The sequence below is a fragment of the Mirounga angustirostris genome, unplaced genomic scaffold (assembly GCF_029215605.1).
Source record: "Mirounga angustirostris isolate CCGP_5_RB_7025 unplaced genomic scaffold, mMirAng1.0.hap1 SCAF_3, whole genome shotgun sequence".
Lineage (NCBI taxonomy): Eukaryota > Metazoa > Chordata > Mammalia > Carnivora > Phocidae > Mirounga > Mirounga angustirostris.
The window spans coordinates 167626018-167648696 of NW_026991711.1; the positions used below are offsets into that span (position 1 = coordinate 167626018).

At 40.8% G+C, this 22679-nt stretch overlaps 1 protein-coding gene across 2 annotated transcripts in view; it reads right to left on the reverse strand.

Moving 5' to 3' along the window:
• Nucleotides 1–22679, reverse strand: part of PLEKHM3 (pleckstrin homology domain containing M3) — a 181040-nt gene that overhangs the window by 66815 nt on the left and 91546 nt on the right. For both annotated transcript variants that reach the window (XM_045868108.3, XM_045868106.3), the window contains exon 6: nt 9627–9690. In XM_045868108.3, the coding sequence (XP_045724064.1) occupies nt 9627–9690 (64 nt within the window). The remainder of the gene's footprint in view (nt 1–9626; nt 9691–22679) is intronic.

Below are 22679 nucleotides of genomic sequence, written 5' to 3' on the forward strand. Positions count from 1 at the left end.
ACTTGGGCCTGCCTCGGGCACAGATGCCACTTGCCTGGCCCCTGCGGAAACCCTGTTCTAAAGCCATATGGGTCTCCTTTAAATGCAGAATGGAATGGTTAGGCTGCCCCTGCGATGTGCTTGGCATACCAGTACAGAACTGGGAGAGAATGTTCTCAGAGGGCAAGTGCTGTGCCTTTCTGATCCTGTCATCAGACCTGGCACAGTAAGTTCATGGTACATCATACACCAATTACCATTTGGTTCTCATATGGATAGATGAATGAATGACTGGCCCTTGGGAAAGAAGTGCATTTCTGAGTGACAAGAAACCTGCTCAACAGCTAACAGAAGTCTGGGCTTATTAATGCTTCGGCAGCTTTCTGAGTGATTCATGCTCCTCCCTATACCTCCCCTTAATTTGTTGGGTTGTAAAGATCTTCCCTGCTGTCACAAAAGATTTTAATCTTGTTTAAAATTCCAGGAGCAAAAGTGTTGATGGTTCACTAGGATTTGGCCAGAAATTTAAAAACAAACAAAAAGAAAGGCTGTGCCAGTCAGCCTTCTAATTTTTTCTCAGAAAGATCGGGGGCAATATTACTGAAAAGCAACAAGTTCCCAACGTGGATCGCAGTGCAGGCCACCTTCACATGCAGCCAATAGTTTCATCAAAGACATGTGTGCTAAAGCTGTCTTGTGAATCTGCCATCCTGCTCCATCTCTGGAGCAACCTCAAGTGAGTGAACTTTGTGAAAATGCTAGAAACCTCCTTAGCCTTCAACACCTGGCTAGACAGCCTTCTCATGATCCCTCTGGCCCCCTGAGGACCAAACTACAAATGTGGTAGAGTGGCTGGCATGAGGGAGGCATCAAGGAGTAAAATCCTGCTCATTAGGTTGAGCACAGCCTGTATCAGAAGTTCTTGGCACAGGACAAAGTACAGGAGTTTGACTATAACCAGTAAGAATCACTAGTCCTTTTCTGAGAAAATGAGCTCCCTCAACTTCAGGGCCAGCATAGCTATGGGCACATAGTGTGTACTTAATCAACATCTGAATGAATGAATGAATGAATAGGGAGGAGACATCCAGCCAAGGGTTTGGTGACTGAGAATTTGGCTCATGTTTCAGGAGCCCAGGTGGGATAGAAAAATTATAAACTCCACACTCTGTGGAGCTCTAGCCCGGAGACTCTTTCACAGATTTTTTATCACATTCATTTCTGAGTAAAGTAAAGTGATCCCATCATACTCATTCCATGAATGTTTGTTGAGACAATTTATCAAAATAACCCTGAAGCATGCAGACAGAATGTTCTTCAGAAATGTCAAAGTCAGTAATGAAAACTTTTTCCTGCTTTCCTTCGTGACAGAAACACTGTAGATTAGGTCGTTGATGGGTTTGAAACTACCAAGGCCTGAAAGTTCTCTTCCCATTCCCCTCCATCTGGCTTCTGCCTATAGGCCCTCACATTTCAACTTAGATCACAGCCTCTAGGAAGCCTTCTAACAGTTGAGTTACTGGTGTTCCAGTGACCACTGCTCCAAAACAAAATACTCCAAACCTAGTAGTGTAAAACCACCATTTTATTCTCAGATTCTGTGGTCAGAAATTCAGGCGGGATGTAGTGGAGATGGCTTTTCTCTGCTCCGTATCTGTTGCTCTGCTGAGAAGACTTTCAACTAACGGTGGGAATCCTTTGAAAGTATCTTCACTCCATGCCTAGTGTTGATGATGGCGGTCAGCTAGAATGACTACCTGTGGCCTCTCCTTGTGGTCTCTGTGCATGGGCTGGTTTGGGCTTCCTTACAACATGGTGGCTGCTTCTAAGCGTGAATAGCCAGGTTGAAGCTGTATCACCTTTTATGACCTAGCCTTGGAAGAAGTCACCTAGCATCCTAGCATCACTTCCATGGTTACAAGCCCAGCTAAATTCAGGGAAAGGGAACACAGACCCCACCTCTCGATGGAAGGAATGTCAGAGTCATAATGCAAGGAGAGCATGTGGGATGGGAGATGCTGTTGCTCTTGCTTTGCAAACTATAACTTATTTCAAAAAATGTATAGAATGGGGCAGAAGTGATGGCTCTCTGACCTGCGAGGCCAAGACCTACAAAGGATCGCTTTGCCTGGCTTTCACTGGCTCAGACAGCTCACAAGGCAGCCTGTGGCAAAGCCCAGGTGAGGAAGAGCAGAGGCCTCCCACCAACAACCAGCACCAACTTTTGGCCACTGTGGAAGTAACCCACCTTGGAAGCAGATCCTCCAGCCCCAGTTAGGGCTTCTTCCAATGACTATAGTCCCAAACAACATCTGGACTACAACCTCCTAACAGAGTCCGAGCCCGAAATGCCCAATTAAACTGTTCCCAAATTCCTGACCCACAGAAACCATGGGAGAAAAGGGTTTACTTTTGTTTTGGGTTACTAAGTTTTGGGGTAATTTGTTATATAGCAATAGATAGCAAATGCACAGACCTATGCCCCACTAAGCAACCACCACTGTGGCAGTTATTTCTCTGACCATGTGATAGCTTAGTTTTGATGCTAATCCATTCTTGCCTGTTCCTAGTGACTAATAACATTCGTGTGTGAAGTGGCAGGCTGAGGCGCTAGGTAGGGACGGTCTGATTCCACCAACGGTAAGATCGACACTGACCTTACTCTGTCTTTAAGTAAAATGTCTTTGAAAGTAGGCCCTCGCCTAGTCAGTATTCTAGCTGCGTTTTTATAAATGGGAAACAACAACAACAACAATACAAACCCCAAATCAACAACAACCAAAAAACCCAGATGGTTAGAAGCTAAAGCAGAAGCAGGGCCAGGAAACTGGATTCCAGGAAAGTGATTTCAGCACTGCCTGAGCACCATCCAGTTCTGCGGCTGCTACCCCATCTATTATCATGGTGTTTACGCTTGAGGGGCTCCCATATGACTTCTGAAATCCTTATCTCAACCAAGCTCTTTCTCAACTGGAGGATGAGGCTCTCCATCCAGCACTTACAACACACGTCCTCTTTCTGGCCTGGATTCCCAGGAAGAGCAATACATTGCCCTTAGCTACCCCCAGTTTCTGCCACAGCCCTGCCCACCTTCCCCAATCCTTTACTGTGTCTGTGGACCAGCTGTGTGGACGTAGCTGTGTGTGGTGCCTGGATCTGCAGCCAGACAAAGTGTTCTCAGAGCAAAGAAAGACTAACCAGCTGGCATAAAGAACAATCTGTACCACCACCTTGTCAATCACCTGCTTTCACCCACTCAGTTAACTGGCCCCATCACCCAAACCCCAAAATATCAGTAGTCCAGACTCCAAAGCCTGAAGGCCTCCTGCCGAGGAGTCCGAAGCCCCAGGTTCCAGCCCAGGCACTTCGCACTAGTAGTCACTTCCCTTCCCCCAGGATCCGAGACCCCTGGAGGACTGAGCATGAGGCCTGAACTACTCAGCAGCTACTCAAGATACAGCTCTCCTGAGAAACAGCGACTTTCCATTTGCTCTGGTGCTAGCCTGCCAGTTCTTCAGAGAATAACCTTCGATTCCTTCCCTTTACCCTTGAGACACACACTCACTTTTGAAAAAAGCTGCTTATTTCAAAGGCGGGATTTGTGTCCCTACTCAGTAACTTACGGTCCTCTTGTCTAACTCCTTGATTAGAACAACTCTGGCTAAAGTAGCTAACAGAGCTTTAGTGATGTTTTAGTGGAGGCCTCACTCCCATCTTGCCCCAGATTGCCTCAGAAGTTTCTGAAGGCAGTGACGGCTGCGGCGGACACAGGCCCTGGCCATGGAACAACACAGGCAAGCTGTCACACTTTGTTTTTCTGCTTGTTAAATCCGAATGCTCCTAATTAGTTACCCTGCCCGCTAACGCCTGGGTGGACAATGGCGCAGGATCAGGGGTGCTGAGAGGCTATGAATACAAGTTCCTCAGGCTGCTGAGGCTTGGAGACTGGTGACTTGGTTGTGGGCACCGAGGCGCTGTGTTCTTGTGGACTGCGGATTCAAAGATGTCAGCCTCGTGTGAATAAAGGTCATCACCTGTTGCTTCTTCGGTGAAAGGGCAGCTGTGCTGGTTACCCACTTAGGCTCAGCCTTTGTGTGCTGACTCTGTGAATAGCGCCCACAGAGAATAACTTTCTCTGGTTGTTTGCTTGGTGGGGCAGGGCCATGCAAAATTACTCACATACTTCCTCAAAGAAGAATTCAGCAAAGTCTGTTTTTAAAAAGTGGCCTTGAAATGGCTTAAACATGGCCTTTTGGTGACTGTATTCACTAGCTAGAAAACAAGCTAGATAATCTTCACGGTAGGATCACCATTTGTGTTGTTTTTTTCCAGCGCCCATTTTGATAAATGTTTAGGTCACAGAGATGACAATTCTAAGTCCCACGGGTGTGGGGGACTAGTGAAAAAGTTAACTGAAAAGTTGGTTAGCTGTTCAGGAATGTTCAGTGTCCAGAAAGTTTGCGACAATGAACAACGTACCATTATCCCAATATATAACAAGTGTAGATTTTTAATTTGGTTTTAGAATTCTGTGCATTGTTGTTTTACAGAGCAGCATTTCTAATGTTTAGGGGCTAACATTAAATTAGTTCGTTTTTCTTTGGGAAGAGAGAGTGCTAATAAGTTTGGGACGGTGTATGTATTCATCCATCCTTCCATCCATCCATCGATACATCGAATATTTACATGCCCAGTTGCTTAGCGTGTTTACTGCTTTAGCATAGAACAAAAGCAGTTCAGACCATTCTAGGCAACTCTAGAAAGGCAGTACACGTTTGATTTACTCCTCTCTCTTCATGGCTCCTGAGTGCTATGGGCCCTCCTCTACTGGCATCCTTCCCACTTCACATCTCGTTAGTTAAGTACTCCAAATTCCAGACTGCTCCATCTTCTTTCATCATCATGTCTGCTGAAATATATCTCCCCTGAATACCATCCTGTGCTTTTAACTTATTAATAAGACAAAAGAATTTGTGCCAAAATAATTTATTCTTCTCAGGTAATGTTTTGTATTAACTGGAATCTAAATTGCCTTAATCTGAAGGTAGGGTCTAGTTTGGAAATTTAGGGCCCAGGAGAGGTGATTGTCCCACAAGATGGGTGTGTATGTTGGGAGGTAGGTGGTAGGCGGTGGAGGGGGTGGCTAGGAGGGGCTACTCTAAGCAGCTGCCTCACCCATGGGATCACCCAGTAGCCTTTCTCATGAATCACGTGCAAATGGAATCTTTCAGTGCTTAGCTAACATATGCCCCAACGGTGAGTAACACCAGAAGATTTAGTCATTAATATACATTTCAGGTTTTGTCACAAAAGCACAGGTAGACAAAACTTAGAAGTTAAATCTGGCCTTTCCTTTCAGTAAGGAAAAGGAACTTGAGAACAATTCTCCTATCACTTACACAGTCTGAGGAATGAGCTATTAAACCAGGGTTCTGATTTGCTCCTTACGAGCAACTATGATCTCTTGAACATTAACTTACATATGCTAAGGTATTCTACTGGTACAGTGTGGAATTTTCTCATCAGTGATGTAAATAAGGAGATGGTTTGTCACATACTTTGCAGGGAAAGGAGAGAGCTAAAACAGAAAGCTAATGCATTGAGAGTTATGGTATTGTTTCTACTGTCTCATCGGGCCTTATCTTTTTATTGTATTCCTATCTTAAAGTCTTCCCATGGATTTGTGACAATGCTGGATAGACAGAAAATAACAAGACACAAATTCTATTCTACATCCCCTTCTTGAAGTATCAAAGGAGGAGAAAACTTTTAAAAGCAGTGCCTCCGTTTCCCCATTCAAAACATGCCTCGGTATTGTCCATTCATTCACAGATGCTTAGTCCTTGTCTGTCAAATCCTTTAGAAAGAACTGCTCTGTCAGTTAAAAAACAAAACACTGCATTCACACCTCCAGAAAGTTTCTGCTTACATGATTTTATTTTGTAAAAAATCAGCTGTATATTATGTTAGATTTACATTCAAAGAGCATGGATTGGGCAAGTTTTTCTAACAGTATCTACTATGCTGAACAGAAATTCACCTGAAATTCTAAACTGTAGAAATGACAGGCTCAAGTCAGTGCCCCTCAGAGCTCCTAGGATTTAGAGAGCCTCTGCTCCCATCTTTCGCCTTCCTTGGACCTGCTATAAGGCAGGAGGAGTACCTGGTTCTATCTTAGGTGTTACATGTTATAATGCTGCCAACTGATGATAGGTAATGACTGTGTTGTTCAACTACTACCTTTATGAGGTGCTAGTAAAACCCAGCAGGCAACTTAATGACTGGTGAAATAAATAGACAATTAGGGACTCGGCACCAGCATCAGCTACAAATTTTGTCAATAACTGGCACTCATTGGCTAGTGGGCAGGCAACTACAGCTTCCAGAACAACTGGAGGGAGTTTTTTTTGCTAAGCAGTGTCCGTCCTGCTATTTGTTTCCTCACATCCAAGTGTACAGGAGCAAAGGAGAACACCTGCAAAGAGGCCAGTAAATTCAAATAATGAGAAGTGGGGAGAAAATGGTCTTGAATGTAACATCAGAAGCATTAAGGTAGCTTGAAATCTTTGGCCAAATTGTTGAATTGAGCCTATTTCCTAAATTTTGGGATTGTTATTTATAAAAATGAAAACAGAGATAGAAGGGAGCAATTTTCTTGGTATCAGACTTCTTTTAGCATCTTTATCTTAGGTATTATTAGTGTTTTGTGTACTACATTATTTTAAGATTATATATACTTAAATTATAAGTCCTCTTTTACCAATGTGTATTCTCACCTTTTTTGATTTTTGGAGAGGAAAATGTCCACATTTTGTTTTTTAAACACATGCTAATGGGAAAAATCAAATGCACTTAAGTGGAATTTGTAGAAAGCAACTGATGTCGTTAGGAAGGATATTTATATTATCATTATTCAAGCTCTAGAACTCTTCAGTTACTTGCTTAGCTTATCTTCCACTCCCCTGCAAAATTAATAAACTGAAATTCACTTTTCTATAGTTATTTTATGTGATCTGCTTTTATGGAGACCTTTATTTTAGGAGTGTGGAGCGTAATGAAATGGGGAGAAATAGCTTACCCTAAAACTACTGAAGCTGACATGAAAGCGGACAACCAAGTAGCCAGACAGGCCAAAATGGTATAGGACAACATGGGGCTGGCCGCTGGCTCCATCAGTTAGGTTGGATTGCCTGCGGTCACGGACACACTCTGTCACAGAGCAATAGTATATGTTTTTCCCCTTATGTTCCCTTCTCTTACGTATTCACAAGAACAGTTCAGGTTCAGAAAACATGCCTGAAATTTACTCAGAAGCCAAGGGAAAATGGGGTGGAGGGGCCCTTCAGTACTGATAACCTAGATGCGGACAGATCAAAAGCTAAATTCAATTTAAACCACCTCAGGCAGGAAAAGTAATTGAATTAAACTTCCTCTAAATATGATAAGTTTGGGGATCTTAAAACCAGGCACAAAGAACCAGGTTAGAGTGAGCTGTTGTGTATTAAGTGGATGCACAGAGCTCTAGCCGACCTCCCCACCCCCACCAGGGAGTTTGATGAGCTGCTGACTACCTCTATCACTTTGCTACTGAGGCTGAAAACTGATTAAGCTGCTTATGGGGCTCCAGAGGCTAATGGTCTGGCCCACCAGGGATACTGCTGTCACTGACTTAAGTAAGCAGCGTGGCATATGTGGTTTGGTTATTACAAGGGGGGATAAAAGTCTGCAAGGCATAGGAAAGCTTTAAAAAGGAGGATTTATCATGCCAAATGGATACACTACTTTGACACCCTAAAATGAATATGGAATTTCTCTGATTCTTTCTCTTCATCTGGTATCAAAACTCATTTTTGAAAGGCTTCCTCAAAGAGTACTCACTTTGGACCCCACCCATTCTATTTTAAACCACCCTTACAAGACTACGTCCACGCCTTTAAACATACTTCTCAAGCGGATCCTCAGATACTATGATCAGGTAGAGTCCTAGAAAATAGGTTAAGTGTATAATGGGTATTTTAATCGATTCTTCTCCTTGCATGCCACTAGGCAATAGTAATTAAAAATATGCCTTTTCCCACCCCGGCCAGCAGATCATTGCTGCTTGATTGTGTAGTAAAGGGTGTGCAGGACTGAAGGAGTGGAAGGAGCTGATGTGAGAAATACGTTAAACTTGACGCACACGAGAAAATTAAAACACTACCATTCTCTCAGACGTTTCCAACTAAATGTTCTAAAACCACTTCTACCATTTAAAATAATTTTCCTCCCTCAGGGGGTACAAAGAAAACACAAGTCTTAAGTTAAACAACACTTAAAGTAGTTTAAATTCTTGAAAAATGACTGAAGGATCTGAACAGTTTTTAAGTTGACCTCATTTCCCTGGGCAAAACAAACCGTGAGGAAAACAACAACAAACAAAAGAACAGAATCAGAGCCGAATGAGATACTCTGAAAGTTGTCACAATCATTTTTTTGACTCTTGAAAGAATAGATATATGGAAAGTACTGCTTTCATTTAGTGTCTAAAAGCTTCTGAGGGAGTGAGTTGTTGATTTAAATGATTAACCAAAGCTTAACATATTCAGAACTTTGGGTTGAACAGACAAGATGTTGGTTTTCTTCTTGGTTGCTAACCTGGTCAATCATTAAAAGGACAAGCACTAATAAAAGTTTTAAAAGATGATTTTGACTCTTACATGTTCTCTTATGTTTTATTAAAGTCCTCCAACTGTTTGACTTAAGCACAAGTCAAAGAGTTTCCCAGAGTCATTGCCTTTTAAATCTTTTTTCCTTGTACAATTTTTTTTATTGAGATATAATTCACATACCATAAATGCACTCTTCTAAAGTATACAATTCAGTGGGGTTTGGTATATTCACAGAGTTGTGCAACCATCACCACCATATAATTCCAGAACATTTTCATCAGCCCCAAAGGAAACTCTGGTCCATTAGCAGTCACTCCTCATTCCCTTGCTCTCCCCAGGTGCTGGTAACTGCTCATCTATTTTCTGTCTCTCTGGGTTTGCCTATTTTGGACATTTCATTTAACAGAATCATAAAATATATATTTTGTCTGGCTTCTTTCGGCATGATGTCTTCAAGGTTCACTCATGTTGTAGCATGTATCAGTACTTCACTCCTTTTTACAGCCAAAAATATTCCATTGTCTTGATATACAAAATTTTGTTTATCTGTTCATCAGTTGATGAACACTGGGTTACTTCTACTCTTTGGCTATTACGAGTCATGCTGCTCTGAACATTTGTGTACAAGTTTTATGTGGACACAAGTTTACAATTCTCTTGGGTATATTCTAGGAGAGGATCTAACTGCTGGTTCATATGGTAACTGTTTAGCTTTTTGAGGGAATACCAAACTGTTTTCCAAAGTGGCTGTACCACTTTACATTCCCACCAATAATGTATGAGAGCTCTATTTTCTCCACATATCCTTGCCAACATTTCTTGTTGTCCCCCAGCATCTTTTTATAGTAAAGTTCTCCCCCCATTCTGAGTAGAAGTTGATTATCAGGGCTTGTGAAGAAATTACCCCAGTGATGGCAGAATTCAGTGCCTAGACCATAATCAACTAAGACATTTTCCCAGTGAGAAAGCAGAAATGAAATGGCCCTTCCGAGTGCTCACCTGCTGCAGATCAGCGAGGGAATATAGGTGGATCTGTTGAAGGAGGTATTCTCTGGGGAAAATTCTGAAAACAAGGACAGAAACACAAATCAACTGTGGTGCTGCCACAAAACAAGTTTGTCTCTTTCAAGATCCCTTTCCTTTGCCTTCTTCTCTTTCCACTGATAGTCTTCCTCTCAGCATTCTCTGAGAAATCCATTAACACCCCTTTTCTTAACACAGATACTAACTAAGATGGAAGTAAAAGTTTGGTCTTTGACTTTTTTTTTAATTCCTAAATGAGTTTATTTCAGGACAAAAAGGAATGATGCTCTGTTTTGTTTTGTTTTAAATTGAAGTGTAGTTGACATACAATATTCTGTTAGTTTCAAGTATTCAACAAAGTGATTGAGCAGTTATATACATTATGAAGTGATCACCATGATAACTCTAACATCTATCATCATATAAAGTTGTTGCATATTATTAACTACATTCCCTATGTTGTACACTGTATCACTGCTTATTTTATAAGTTTGTATCTTTTAATCTCCTTCCCCTCTATTATCCCTCACCCCATGCCACTCCCCTCTGTCAACCACCCTATTCTCTGTATCTACGAGTCTGTTTGTTTTATTTTGTTTTTTTAAAGATTCCACATATAAGTGAAATCATATGGTATGTGTCTTTCTCTGTCTTATTTCATTTAGTATTATACCCTCTAGGTCCATCCATGTTGTTGCAAATGGCAAAGTTTCCATTCTTTTTTATGGCTGGGTAATATTCCATTGTATGCATATACTACCTCTTCTTTATCCATTCGTCTACTGATAGACATTTAGGTTGCTTTCCTATCTTGGCTACTGTAAATAAGGCTGCAATGAATATAAGGGTGCATATTCTTTTCAAATTAGTTTTTTTTTTTTTTTAAGATTTTATTTGAGAGAGAAAGAGAGAGAGCATGGGGGGGGGGTGTCAGAGGGAGAAGCAGACTCCCTGCCGAGCAGGGAACCCAATGTGGGACTCGATCCTGGGACTCCAGGATCATGACCTGAGCCAAAGGCAGTCGCCCAACCAACTGAGCCACCCAGGCGCCCTCAAATTAGTTTTTTTCTGTGGATAAATACCCAGAAGTGGAGTTGCTGGATTGTATGTTTTTAGTTTTATTTTTAATTTTTTGAGGAACCCCCATACTATTTTCCATGGTGACTACAGCAAATTACATTCCCTTTTCCCCACATCCTCACCAACATTTCTTGTCTTTTTTTTTTTTTTTAAAGATTTCATTTATTTATTTGACAGAGAGAGACACAGCGAGAGAGGGAACACAAGCAGGGGGAGTGGGAGAGGGAGAAGCAGGCTTCCCACGAAAGCGGGAGCCCGATGCGGGGCTCGATCCCAGGACCCTGGGATCATGACCTGAGCTGAAGGCAGATGCTTAATGACTGAGCCACCCAGGTGCCCCTCTTACTTGTCTTTTTGATACTAACCATTCTGACAGGTGTGAGTGATATCTCACTGTGGTTTTGATTTACATTTCCCTGATGATTAGTGATGTTGAGCATCTTTTCATGTGTCTGTTGGCCCTCTTTGGAGAAATGTCTTCAGATCCTTTGCCTATTTTTTAAATTGGTTTATTTTTATATTGAATTGTGAGGTCTTTATATATCTTGGATATTAACCCTTTATCAGTTATGTCATTTGCAAATATATTTTCTCATTCAGTAGATTACCTTTCCATTTTGTTGATGGTTTTCTTCACTGTGCAAAAGCTTTTTAGTCTGATGTAGTCCCATCTGAGTTTTTTTTGTTTGTTTTGGGTTTTTTGTTTTGTTTTGTTTTGTTTTTGCTTTTGTTGCCCTTGGCTGAGGAGACAGATCCAAAGAAATATTGCTAAGACCAATGTCTAAGAACCTACTGCCTATGTTTCCTTCTAGGAGTCCCATGGTTTCAGGTCTTACATTTAAAAGTCTTTATTTTGAATCTATTTTGTATTTGATATAAGAAAATGGTCCAGTTTCATTCTTTTGCATGTCGTTGTCCAGTTTTCCCAACACCATTTATTGAAGATATTCTTTTCCTCATTGTATGTTCTTGCCTCCTTTGTTGAACATTAACTGAACATATAAGCATGGGTTTATTTCTGGACTTTTCTAGTCTGTTCCATTAATTAATGTGTCTGTTTTTGTGCCACTGCCATAGTATTCTGATTACAATAGCTTTGTAGGATAGTGGGATATCAGGGTGTGATGGCTTCAGCTTTTTCTTCCTTCTCTAGATTGCTTTGGCTCTTCAGGGTCTTTTGTAGTTCCATACAAATTTTAGGATTATTCGTTCTAATTTTGTGAAAAATACCATTAGTATTTTCATAGGGATTCCGCTGAATCTGTAGATCAGAGCTAGTAGATTTGGATAGTATGGACATTTTAACAATATTAATTCTTCCAGTCCATGGTATGTCTTTCCATTTATTTGTGTCATCTTCAATTTCTTTCATCAGTGTTTTACAGTTTTCAGCGTATAGGTCTTTCATTTCCTCAATTAAATTTATTCCTAGGTATTTTATTCTCCTTGATGCAATTGTAAGTGCAATTGTTTTCCTCATTTCTTTCTGATAGTTTTATTAGTGTATAAAAATCCAAGAGATTTCTGTATATTAATTTTGTATCCTGCAATGGTACTGAATTCATTTATTAGTTCAAATAGTTTTTTAGTGGAGTCGTTAGGGGTTTCCATATATGGTGTCATGTTATTTGCAAATAGTCACAGTTTTACTTACTCTTCTCCAATTTGGATGCCTTCTATTTCTTTTTCTTAAATGACTGTTGTAGCTAGGACTTCCAATACTATGTTGAATAAAAGTGGTGAGAGTGGCATCTTTGTCTTGTGCCTGATCTTAGAGGAAAAGATTTTAGCTTTTCACCATTGAGTATGATGTTAGTTGTCGGTTTGTCGTATATGGCCTTTATGATGTTGAGGTGTGTTCCCTCTATACCCACTTTGCTGTGTTTTTATCATAAGTAGATGTTTAATAATTTTGTCATGCTTTTTCTGCATCTATTGAGATATAATTTTTATCCTTCTGTTAATGTGGTATATCAAGTTGATTGATTTTGTGGATATTGAACCATCCTTGCGTTTCTGGAATAAATCCCACTTGATCACTGCATATGATACTTTCAATGTATTACTGAATTTGGTTTGCTAATATTTTGTTGAGGATATTTGTGTGGATGTTCATCAGCAATACTGACCTGTAATTTTTTTTTTTAGAATGTCTTTGGTTTCGGTATTAGGGTAATGCTGGCCTCATAGAGTGCATTTGGAAGTGTTCCTTCTCTTCAATTTTTTGGGACTAATTTGAGAAGGATCAGTGTTAATGCTTCTTTAATGTTTGGTAGAATTTACCAAAATAGCCATCTGGTACTGGACTTTTATTTGTTGGGAGTTTTTTCATTACTGATTCAATTTCAGTATTAGAACTGGTCTGTTCAGATTTTATATTTCTTCTTGATTCAGTCTTGGAAGACTGGGTGTGTCTAGGAATTTATCCTGACCAGTGATTCTAATGTAATCCAAGGTGCTATGAGTACCATGTAGTGGCCCAGGCCTGAGGACCAGGGCATCAGGTTTCTTGCATAAGCTGTGTTCCTCACAAGCTGTGTCATCTCAGGCAAGTCTTAAACCCATGTAGCTTCAGCTTCTTCACTGTTTAATAAAGATGAATGAATACAATGTCTTTAAATATCTTTCCAGTTCTGTGCCTCAATTAATAGATTTTGGAGTTGAGAAAATTGATTGGTGTGGCAACCTGTGTGTCTTTGTCTAGAGGCTTCTATGGCTTTTATTAATGGGGACAATTGTGCTGAATATCACAGTAATGAACTATCCTCCTATATATACAGTGATGAATTTTAGATAGGTACAGATGGGAATAATGGGACGAAATATTTCACATTGGTAATCTCTGACAAAGTCTAATATCTTTAACTGCTGTCAGTTCACAGCATCTGGATAAATGACAGTGAATGGGAAACAACAGTGGATTATGGGCAAGCAGATAGGTACCAAAGTGTTGATGGTCAGAACCCTCCCCTACCAACACACATACATTACCCAAACAAAACTCATGGTGCTTGCTAGCAGTTTTTCTCTGTCTTATAGGATACTATGCAATCTTTTTGTACCCTAAAGGGAAGAAACAACCAGTTTATTCAATTAACATTTAGAATTGTCCACTATATACCAAGCACTGTGCTGGGCATCAGGTAGATAATTATGAATAAGATAGTCCCAGTACTGAGTTCAAGGAGCATTAAGTCAACTGAGGAAAAGATATAATAAACTGATAACTGAGAATGATAAATTATGCACAGGATACATCCTTTTAGAATGGCCTAGCATGTTGGATCCCAATCGTGGCTACCTATTAAAATCACTTGGGGTGGCTCAGTTGGTTAAGTGTCTGCCTTCGGCCCAGGTCATGATCCCAGAGTCCTGGGATCAAGCCCCACATCGGGATCCCTGCTCAGGGGGGAGTCTGCTTGTACCTCTCCCTCTGCTCCCGCTAGTGCTCTCTCTCTTGCTCACTCTCTCTCAAATAAATAAATAAAATCTTTTAAAAAAAGAAAAAAATAAAATCACTTGGGGGAACTTTTAGAAAATAACAGGGCTAAAGCATGGGTAGAACCCAGAGATCAGTGTTAAACAAAACAAAAATTCTCCTGGTGATTAGTGCAGCCAAGGTTTAGAACCACTGGCCTAATATCTAGCTCACTGGGAAAGTCCTTCAATTAAATATGCATTATTGGACAAATCCTAGAGGCTAAACCATTCATCCTTCCACTCATCCATCTATCCATCCAATACTGATTAAGTACACTATGTGCTGGTCCCTGTACTAAGCCACTGAAGAAAGGGCATTGAACCTATTAAAGTCCTTCCCCCATGGAGGCCTCGGGCAGGCATATGCTAGTTTGGAGTTCTCCTGGGAAGTATGACAGGCTCTGAAGAATTCTGCTGAAAAGCCCTGTTTCATCCACAGAAATGAGAATAGACCTAGTGCCAAGGCCCTTATATTCTGGGAAATACAGTACAGTACCTGAGGCTGAGCTCCCTTTCACTCTAATGCTTCAGGGTCGCACCTTTGGTAGGAAGTGGGTGCACATTCCAAGCCCAGCTGGGCAGGATATAGGGCAAGTGCCTACTCCTCCAAGTGAGAATAAGCTTCCCTATCACAGAGAGGCTCCCTGTTGTAGAAGGTGGAGCACTTCCATTTCCAAGAACACACATATAAGACAGAGATGATCAAGAGATCTATTCCTCATGGCACCCTTTAGTATTAAGCACCAATAACAGTAAAAGGAGCCCACAGTGGGCTGGGCACTTGACATACATCATTTCATTTAATTCTCAGAGCTGCCCGGCATGTTAAGTACAACCTCCATTTTGCATAAGAAAAAACTGATGCTCAGAGGCAAAGACTAATTTGCCCAGTCACAAAGGATTTAAGGCCAGGACTTCCTGACTCCAAAGGCCTGTTTTCCTTCCACTTTCTTGAAGGTGGGGGTAGAGGAAGGAGGGAGGGAGGGAGGCAGGCTGGCCATCTAATTTAGCTATACAGTGCATGTCTCTTCCAGGTAGATGTTTATTACTGTTTAGGCCAGTAGCAATATAGAGCCATTGGTGCTTTTTTTAAGCAGGAAAGTGACACTGATATACTTTGTCATGCCTATTTTCTGAAGGCAGTAGAGAAGGTGGACAGACTGCAGGCAGGGATAGTCCTGACAGGTATTTGAGAGTCTATTCTAGGATAATCACAGGAGGATGGTGGGGGAGGGGGGCAGGATAGATAATACAAGAGACCTTTTGGAAGAAGAACTGACAATTTTTAGAATTAGTGACAGAGGGGGCGCCTGGGTGGCTCAGTCGGTTAAGCGTCTGCCTTCGGCTCAGGTCATGATCCCGGGGTCCTGGGATCGAGCCCCGCGTCGGGCTCCCTGCTCAGTGGGGAGCCTGCTTCTCCCTCTGCCTTGCTGCTCCCCCTGCTTGTGCTCTCTTTCTCTCTGACAAATGAATAAATAAAATCTTAAAAAAAAATTCGTGAAAGAGGAGAGGGGAAACAGAGGTGACTGACGTATCTAGCTTGGGTGACAGGATGGTGATGTCACTGGCCTACACAGGGCAGGCTGTCAGGGAAGGGGATAAAAAATTGAGTTTCATAAGTGCTGACTATGAAGTGCTTGTAGGCGGGGCAGGAAGTATGGCCCTTGGAAATGTGGGATGGGAGTGATGAGCGATGTGGAATACTCAGGGGGCACTGCGGCTATCAGCACAAAGGTGACAGTTAAAGCTGTGGGAATGGATGCAATGGACCTGGGAGGGAACGGGAAGGGGGCTGAGCAGGGACAGAGGTTCTTTGTCGTTATTTGTTTACTTTGTGCTGCCTGGAATTCTCTGAAGTATACACTTTGCTGTTCAGCAATTTTTCTCCTGCTTGAAAAATTCTGCTTTGAAAATAACCAAGATGTTCACATGTACTTGGGTTTCTAACATTTCCTCTATTTGTGAAATGTTTGTACCCTCATACCCTTCACTTGGTTACCCCTAATGTTAACATCTTACACAACCCACAGTGCATTGACCAAAAACTCAGAAATGAAGCATTAGGTAAATTATAGACTTTATTCAGATTTCACCAATTGTTTTGCTAATGTCCTTTTTTTCTATTCAAGGATCCAATCTGAAATACAACATTGCATTTATATATATAAATAATTTATAAACATATAAACATATAAATATATATATTTTATAATATATGTAAATGCAATGTATTCCAGATTGGATTTATATTTATAAAATATATATAGCTTTATATATATATATAAATGTAAAGTTTAAGCATTTGCAAGAAATTGAGTTTGTGCAGAACATATGTGCTGAACAGGAAACCTAGGAGAGTCTTAGAGTGGGGCACGTAGGGTAGCGACGTACGATAATCTAATACAGGGACACAGGACATTTGAACATGGCTCAGTGGGAGGAATAATCTTCCAACAATGATTGCTTAATAACGAAATCCCTTAAATAAAGTACATCAAGAGCAGTGTGGCACAAGGGCTAAGACATGGAGACAGAGTGAATCAAGTAAGTAGGCTGGAAAATCATTTCAAGATTAGCTTCTGCCTCTTCTGTTGGTTTGTACAAACGGAGGTCAGCAGGAGCTGGGAGAAGGAAAGCAACTGAAATGGACTGTAGCAAGTACAAACACAGGGTAGTGTTCTCTCAGGGCTTTGCCACTTAGTTCTTTCTGCTCTAAAATCCTAAAACCTCTATCACGGAGTACACAGGATATAAAAAATAATTATAAAATTACAAACCAAATCCTACTGGTCTACTCTTACTAGAGTACTACAGCTAGTCAGTTATCCAGCTAACATTTACTGAGTGCGTAAAATAAGCCAGGTGTTGTGTGAAGTGCTGGAGATGAATGGGTCAATGAACACGGTTGATGAGCAACAAAGAGAATTTCCATACTAGGCTGGGTCCTTCTTGCTTGAAAACACTGTTCATTAATTAACTCCTCTTCTCACAATAACTCACCAGCTTTGAACACGGTCTGCTGAAGTTATCTATGTATTTATTTAATGTTTCTGTGTATAAATATATTTCACATGTTTGTTTCCTCTCCCCTGAGAAGCACCTTATCTATGGTCTCCTCTCTACTACTTGTCCGTGTCTACCTCTATAATTTACATGAGGTCAGTCATAACAGACACAAAGAACTAGAAAATGCAATATATGTAGGAAAGATAAAAGAACTGAGCTTAGTGTGTCTGGAGAAGATGTGTCCAGGAGATACGGTGGTGGCCATAAAATACACAGGCTTTTAAGACTGGATAATGCCAATCAGCTTTTCTTTTCCCCGAGGACGGAAACTGTAGCACAAAAGCACTAAAGTCAAATATGACAATAAATTTCCTGAGAGGGAAGACTGAGAGGTATTAAAAGGTATCTCTTATAGTGATGCTTTTTAATGTAAATAAAAAAAAGAAAATATCCTTCGCCGCTCTTTAGAGGTAGGGACACACTGTTCTGCGTGGAAGAGGTAAGGGTTTTGGAGGCAGGGCCAGATGACTTCAGGCTTACTTCCCACTGCCTGCCATCTTCAAGGCAGACAGAGTTTGCAAGACACTCTTTGAATATCTCCTTTAGGCAGACCATCCACAGGGGAAGCACAGGGTAAATAACATAAAAGCCAAGCCCAGGAAAGCACCTGCAACTTCTCATTTGGGTGACGCCAAGGGCTTTTCCCTGCTGTGGTTGAGATGTACAAGTTGGCTCATCCAACCAAGCTCTTTAGTGAATGGAGGGAACGAGCAGGAACTCCGAGGAGCGGTTCCCCTTAAACTATGAGTAGTAAAGGGGGTTGTGGAGAATCTGCAGGCCCAGTGTGTGCTCAGGGAGCATTTAAGTGCCTCAGGCAGAGCTGATGAGGCAGGACAGGACTCTGCAGAGGATGCAGAGAAGAACTCATAGCCACTTCAGGGACTGCTGGGGGAGCCATTCATGTCTGGGAGGCAAAGCCTAGCATCCCTTAAGATAGTCATGTCAGCATTAATTTTACTATTAACGTATTCAATAAAGAATGATTATTTGCATTTTGTCAGAAAACACAACTTGTGATCATCATTATCTCCCAATGAATTTAATGCAAATGAAATCCAACCTTACAACCTCTGTGGCTTGTCACTGTGGTAAAAACCTAAAATCAGAACCTAAAACCTGCATATATTTCATTGCAATAAATAGACGCTGGGTCCGTAATATGGGACAGGCATTGTGCCAGGCCCTGGAGCTCTGGAGAAGACATGGTTTTTTAACATCAAAGAATATGCAGACAAGTGGGATAAACAGGCAAGTAAGCAAACAGTTCCAGTTCACAATGTGGAGTGCTGAAATCCGCAGACACACAGGTAGAGGTGAAGGAAGCCTGCAGAGCACCTGGTCAGGAAAGGCCTCCGAGAACTGCCCAGGGGTAATCTGAAGAAGTGGAAGGAGGGGTATTCTAGGCAGAGGGAGCAGCATGCGTGAGAGCACAGGGGCCAGTGTGAGGACTGTGCTTTCAGGGGCCCGGCGGTATGGGCAGATGAAGGAGCTGTGCACGTGTACAAATGGTGAGGTGGAAACTGCAGGGTGTGAGCTCAGGAAGGCAACATGTAGCCAGACATGACAGGTCTTGAATACCTTGCTAAGCATCTACCTCAAAAGAGGTGGGGTGCCACAGAAGTGCAAGAGAATAACACAGTTAGATCTCTGACTTAAAAAGAACAATGAAAGCAGAAGGAGATGGGGGCAGAGACAGAGGGATGGATCACTTTTTTGGTAAGTTAGGTGTGAAATGATGGGGGCCTGAACAGAATTTAAATGGTTACCGTGGGGTTGTAGAGAGTGGGCCTACCAGGAGATAGATTTCTATAGCAGAATCCACAGTGATGATGACTAACAGGAAGTGAAGGCCAGGAAGGAGCTGGGGATCATTCGGTTTCCAGCTAGGTCAGTAGGAAAATGGCAGTTCCATTTACTGGCATAGGGAATAAGGAAGAGGAATTGTCTTTGGGAACAGGGAGTTCAGCTGGGGCAGAGGACTGCAGCTGTCTATAGAGTGTCCAGGTGGAGTTGTCCGTGAGTCCAGGCAGGAGATCTGTGTGCCCTTAGCCTACAGGTGTTAGGTGAAGCCATGAGAATGAGCCTAGCTCGGGACAACACATATTAGAAAAAGAGAAAAAGACGGGACCCTGGCAGAACCGTATTATTTAGGGAGTAGATGCAGGAAGACTGGGAAAGAGCAGCTGATAGGAGGAAGAAAAAGCAGAAGAGCCAGCATCAGTGAAGTCAAAGAAGGAGAGAATTTCAAGAAGGAAAAAGAGGGTCATGGCATCCAAGGCAGTGGGGAGGTCAAATAATACAAGTAAGGCTGTCACAAAGCCTGAAAAGTTTGTGCTGGATTTGGCAAATGAAATCATTAGTGACCTTGGACAGGATGATTTCAGGGGAGGAAGAGGGAAGCTAGACTGCAGAGGGGTAGAGGACCATGGATTACTCTTTAAAGAAGTCACCCTTAAAGAAAGGAGAGAAATTGGGCCATGGCTGAAAAAGGATGTAGGACTAAGAAGGGATCCTTTAAAAATAAATAAATAAATAAAATGTATTATTTCAAATAAACTTTTTAACTGTAGTTAACATATTAGTTTCAGGTGTACCACAAAGTGATTCAACCTTACATCATACATCACAAAATAAACACCGTTAAGTCTAGTCACCATACACAGGTAATACAATATTGACTGCATTCCCTATACTGCACTTCACATCTCTTCAAGTTCTTTATAACTGTTAAGTCTGTACCTTTTGATCCTCTTCACCTATTTCACCCATCCTTTACCCACCTCCTCTCTAGCAACCACCAATTTATTCTTTGGGTCTGTTTTCATTTTTTGTTTATTCATGTTTTGTTTTTTAGATTCTACATATAAGTGAAATCCTATGGTACTTCTCTTTCTTTGACTTACTTCACTTAGCATACCACCCTCTGCATCCATCCATGTAGTCAAAAATGGCAAGATTTCATTTTTGAAATCAGCTTATGGTTAACTAATATTCCACTGTGTATATCTATATATATCACAGTTTCTTTATCCATTCATCCACTGATAGATACATAGGTTGTTTCCATACCTTGACTACTGTAAATAATGCTGCAATGAACATAGGGGTACATTATCTTTTTCTGTTAGTATTTTTTTCTTCAGATAAATCCCCAAAGTGGAATTATTCGATCATATGGTTTTTGTTCTATTTTTAATTTTTGGAGGAACCTTTATGCTGTTTTCCATAGTGGTTGCACCAAGTATGTTCCCACCAACGGTGCATAAGGGATCCCTTTTTTTCTATATCTTCACTAACACTTCATTTCTTGTATTGATACTAGCCATTCTGAAAGGCGAGCCATCTTACTATGGCTTTGGTTTGCATTTCCCTGATGATTAGTGATGTTGAGTATCTTTTCATGTGTCTGCTATCTGTGTATCTTTTTTGAAAAAAATGTTTATCTTAGGTCCTTTGTCCATTTTTTAATCAGGTTGGTTTTTTTAATACTAATGAGTTTTTTATATATTTTGAATATTAATCCCTTATTGATTATATCATTTGTAAGTATCTTCTCCCATTCAGTAGGTTACCTTTCCATTTTATTGATAGCTTCCTTTGTTGTGCAAAAGCGTTTTGTTTGATATTGTCCTAATTGTTTATTTTTGCTTTTGTTGTCCTTGCCTGAGGAAACATCCAAAAAAATTTCTTCTAGTGTTGATTATAACTTCTCTCATTTCTGATTTTACTTATTTGAGCCCTCTTTCTTTTATTCTTGATGAGTCTGGCTAAAGGTTTATCAATTTTGCCAGCTCTTAGTTTCATTGATTTTTTCTATTTTCTTAGTCTCTATTTCATTTATTTCTGCTATGATATATATTATTGCCTTCCTTCTATTAATATTGGGTTTTGCTTGTTCTTCTTTTTCTAGTTCCTTTAGATCTAAGGTTAGACTATTTGAGATTTTTGTTTCTTGTGATAGGCCTGTATTGCTATGGACTTTCCTTCTAGAATTGCTTTTGCTGGGTCCCATAGATTTTGGAATGTTGTTTCCATTTTCATTTGTCTCAAGGTATTCTTTAAATTTCCTCTTTGATTTCTTCTTCTTTTTTTTTTTTTTAAGATTTTATTTATTTATTTGACAGAGAGAGGCACAGCGAGAGAGGGAACACAAGCAGGGGGAGTGGGAGAGGGAGAAGCAGGCTTCCCGCGGAGCAGGGAGCCCGATGTGGGGCTCGATCCCAGGACCCTGAGATCGTGACCTGAGCTGAAGGCAGACGCTTAACAACTAAGCCACCCAGGCACCCCCCTCTTTGATTTCTTTATTGACCCATTGACTGTTTAGTAGCATGTTGTTTAGCCTTTAAGTGTTCGTTTTTTCTAGGTTTTTTTTTGTCATTGATTTCTAGTTTCATACTATTGTGCTTGGAAAAGATGCTTGATAGGATTTCAATCTTCTTAAACCTATTGAGACTTGTTTTGTAGACTAACATGTGATCTATCCTGGAGAATGTTCCATGTGCACTTGGAAAAAATGTGCATTCTACTGTTTTGGGATGGAATGTTCTACTATATATATATCTGTTAAATCCATCTGGTCTAAGGTGTCATTTAAGGCCACTGTTTCTTTATTTTCTGTCTGGATGATGTATCCTCTCATGTTAGGTGGGATGTTAAAGTCCCCTACCACCACTGTATTACTGTCAATTTCTCCCTTTAGGTCTGTTAATATTTGCTTTATACATTTAGGTGCTCCTATGTTGGGTGCATAGATATTTATAAGTGTTCTATCATCTTGTTGGATTGATCCCTTTACCAGTGTGTAATGTCCTTCTTTGTTTTAAAGTCTATTTTGTCTAAAAAAAAAAAAAAATTAAAAAAATCTATTTTGGGAGCGCCTGAGTGGCTCAGTCGATAAGCGTCTGCCTTTGGCTTGGGTCATGATCCCGGGGTCCTGGGATCGAGCCCTGCATTGGGCTCCCTGCTCTGCGGGAGGCCTGCTTCTCCCTCTGCCAGTCCCCCTGCTTGTGTTCCCTCTCTCACTATGTCTCTCTCTGTCAAATGAATAAATAAAATCTAAAAAAAAAACAAAACTATTTTGTCTGATATAAGTACTTGCCACTTCAGCTTTCTTTTTGTTTCCATTTGCATGGAATATCTTTTTCCATTCCCTCCATACTTTCAGTCGGTATGTGCCTTTAGGTCAGAAGTGAGTCTCCTGTAGGCTATATATAGATGCGTCTTGTTTTCTTATCCATTCAGTTACCTTATGTATTTTGATTGGAGCATTTAGTCTATTTACATTTATTTATTTATTTATATTTATCTATCTATCTATTTATTTATTTATTTTAGAGAGGGAGTGCATGCTGGGGGGAGGGGCAAAGGCAAAGGAAGAGAGACAATCTCAACAATACCCTGCTG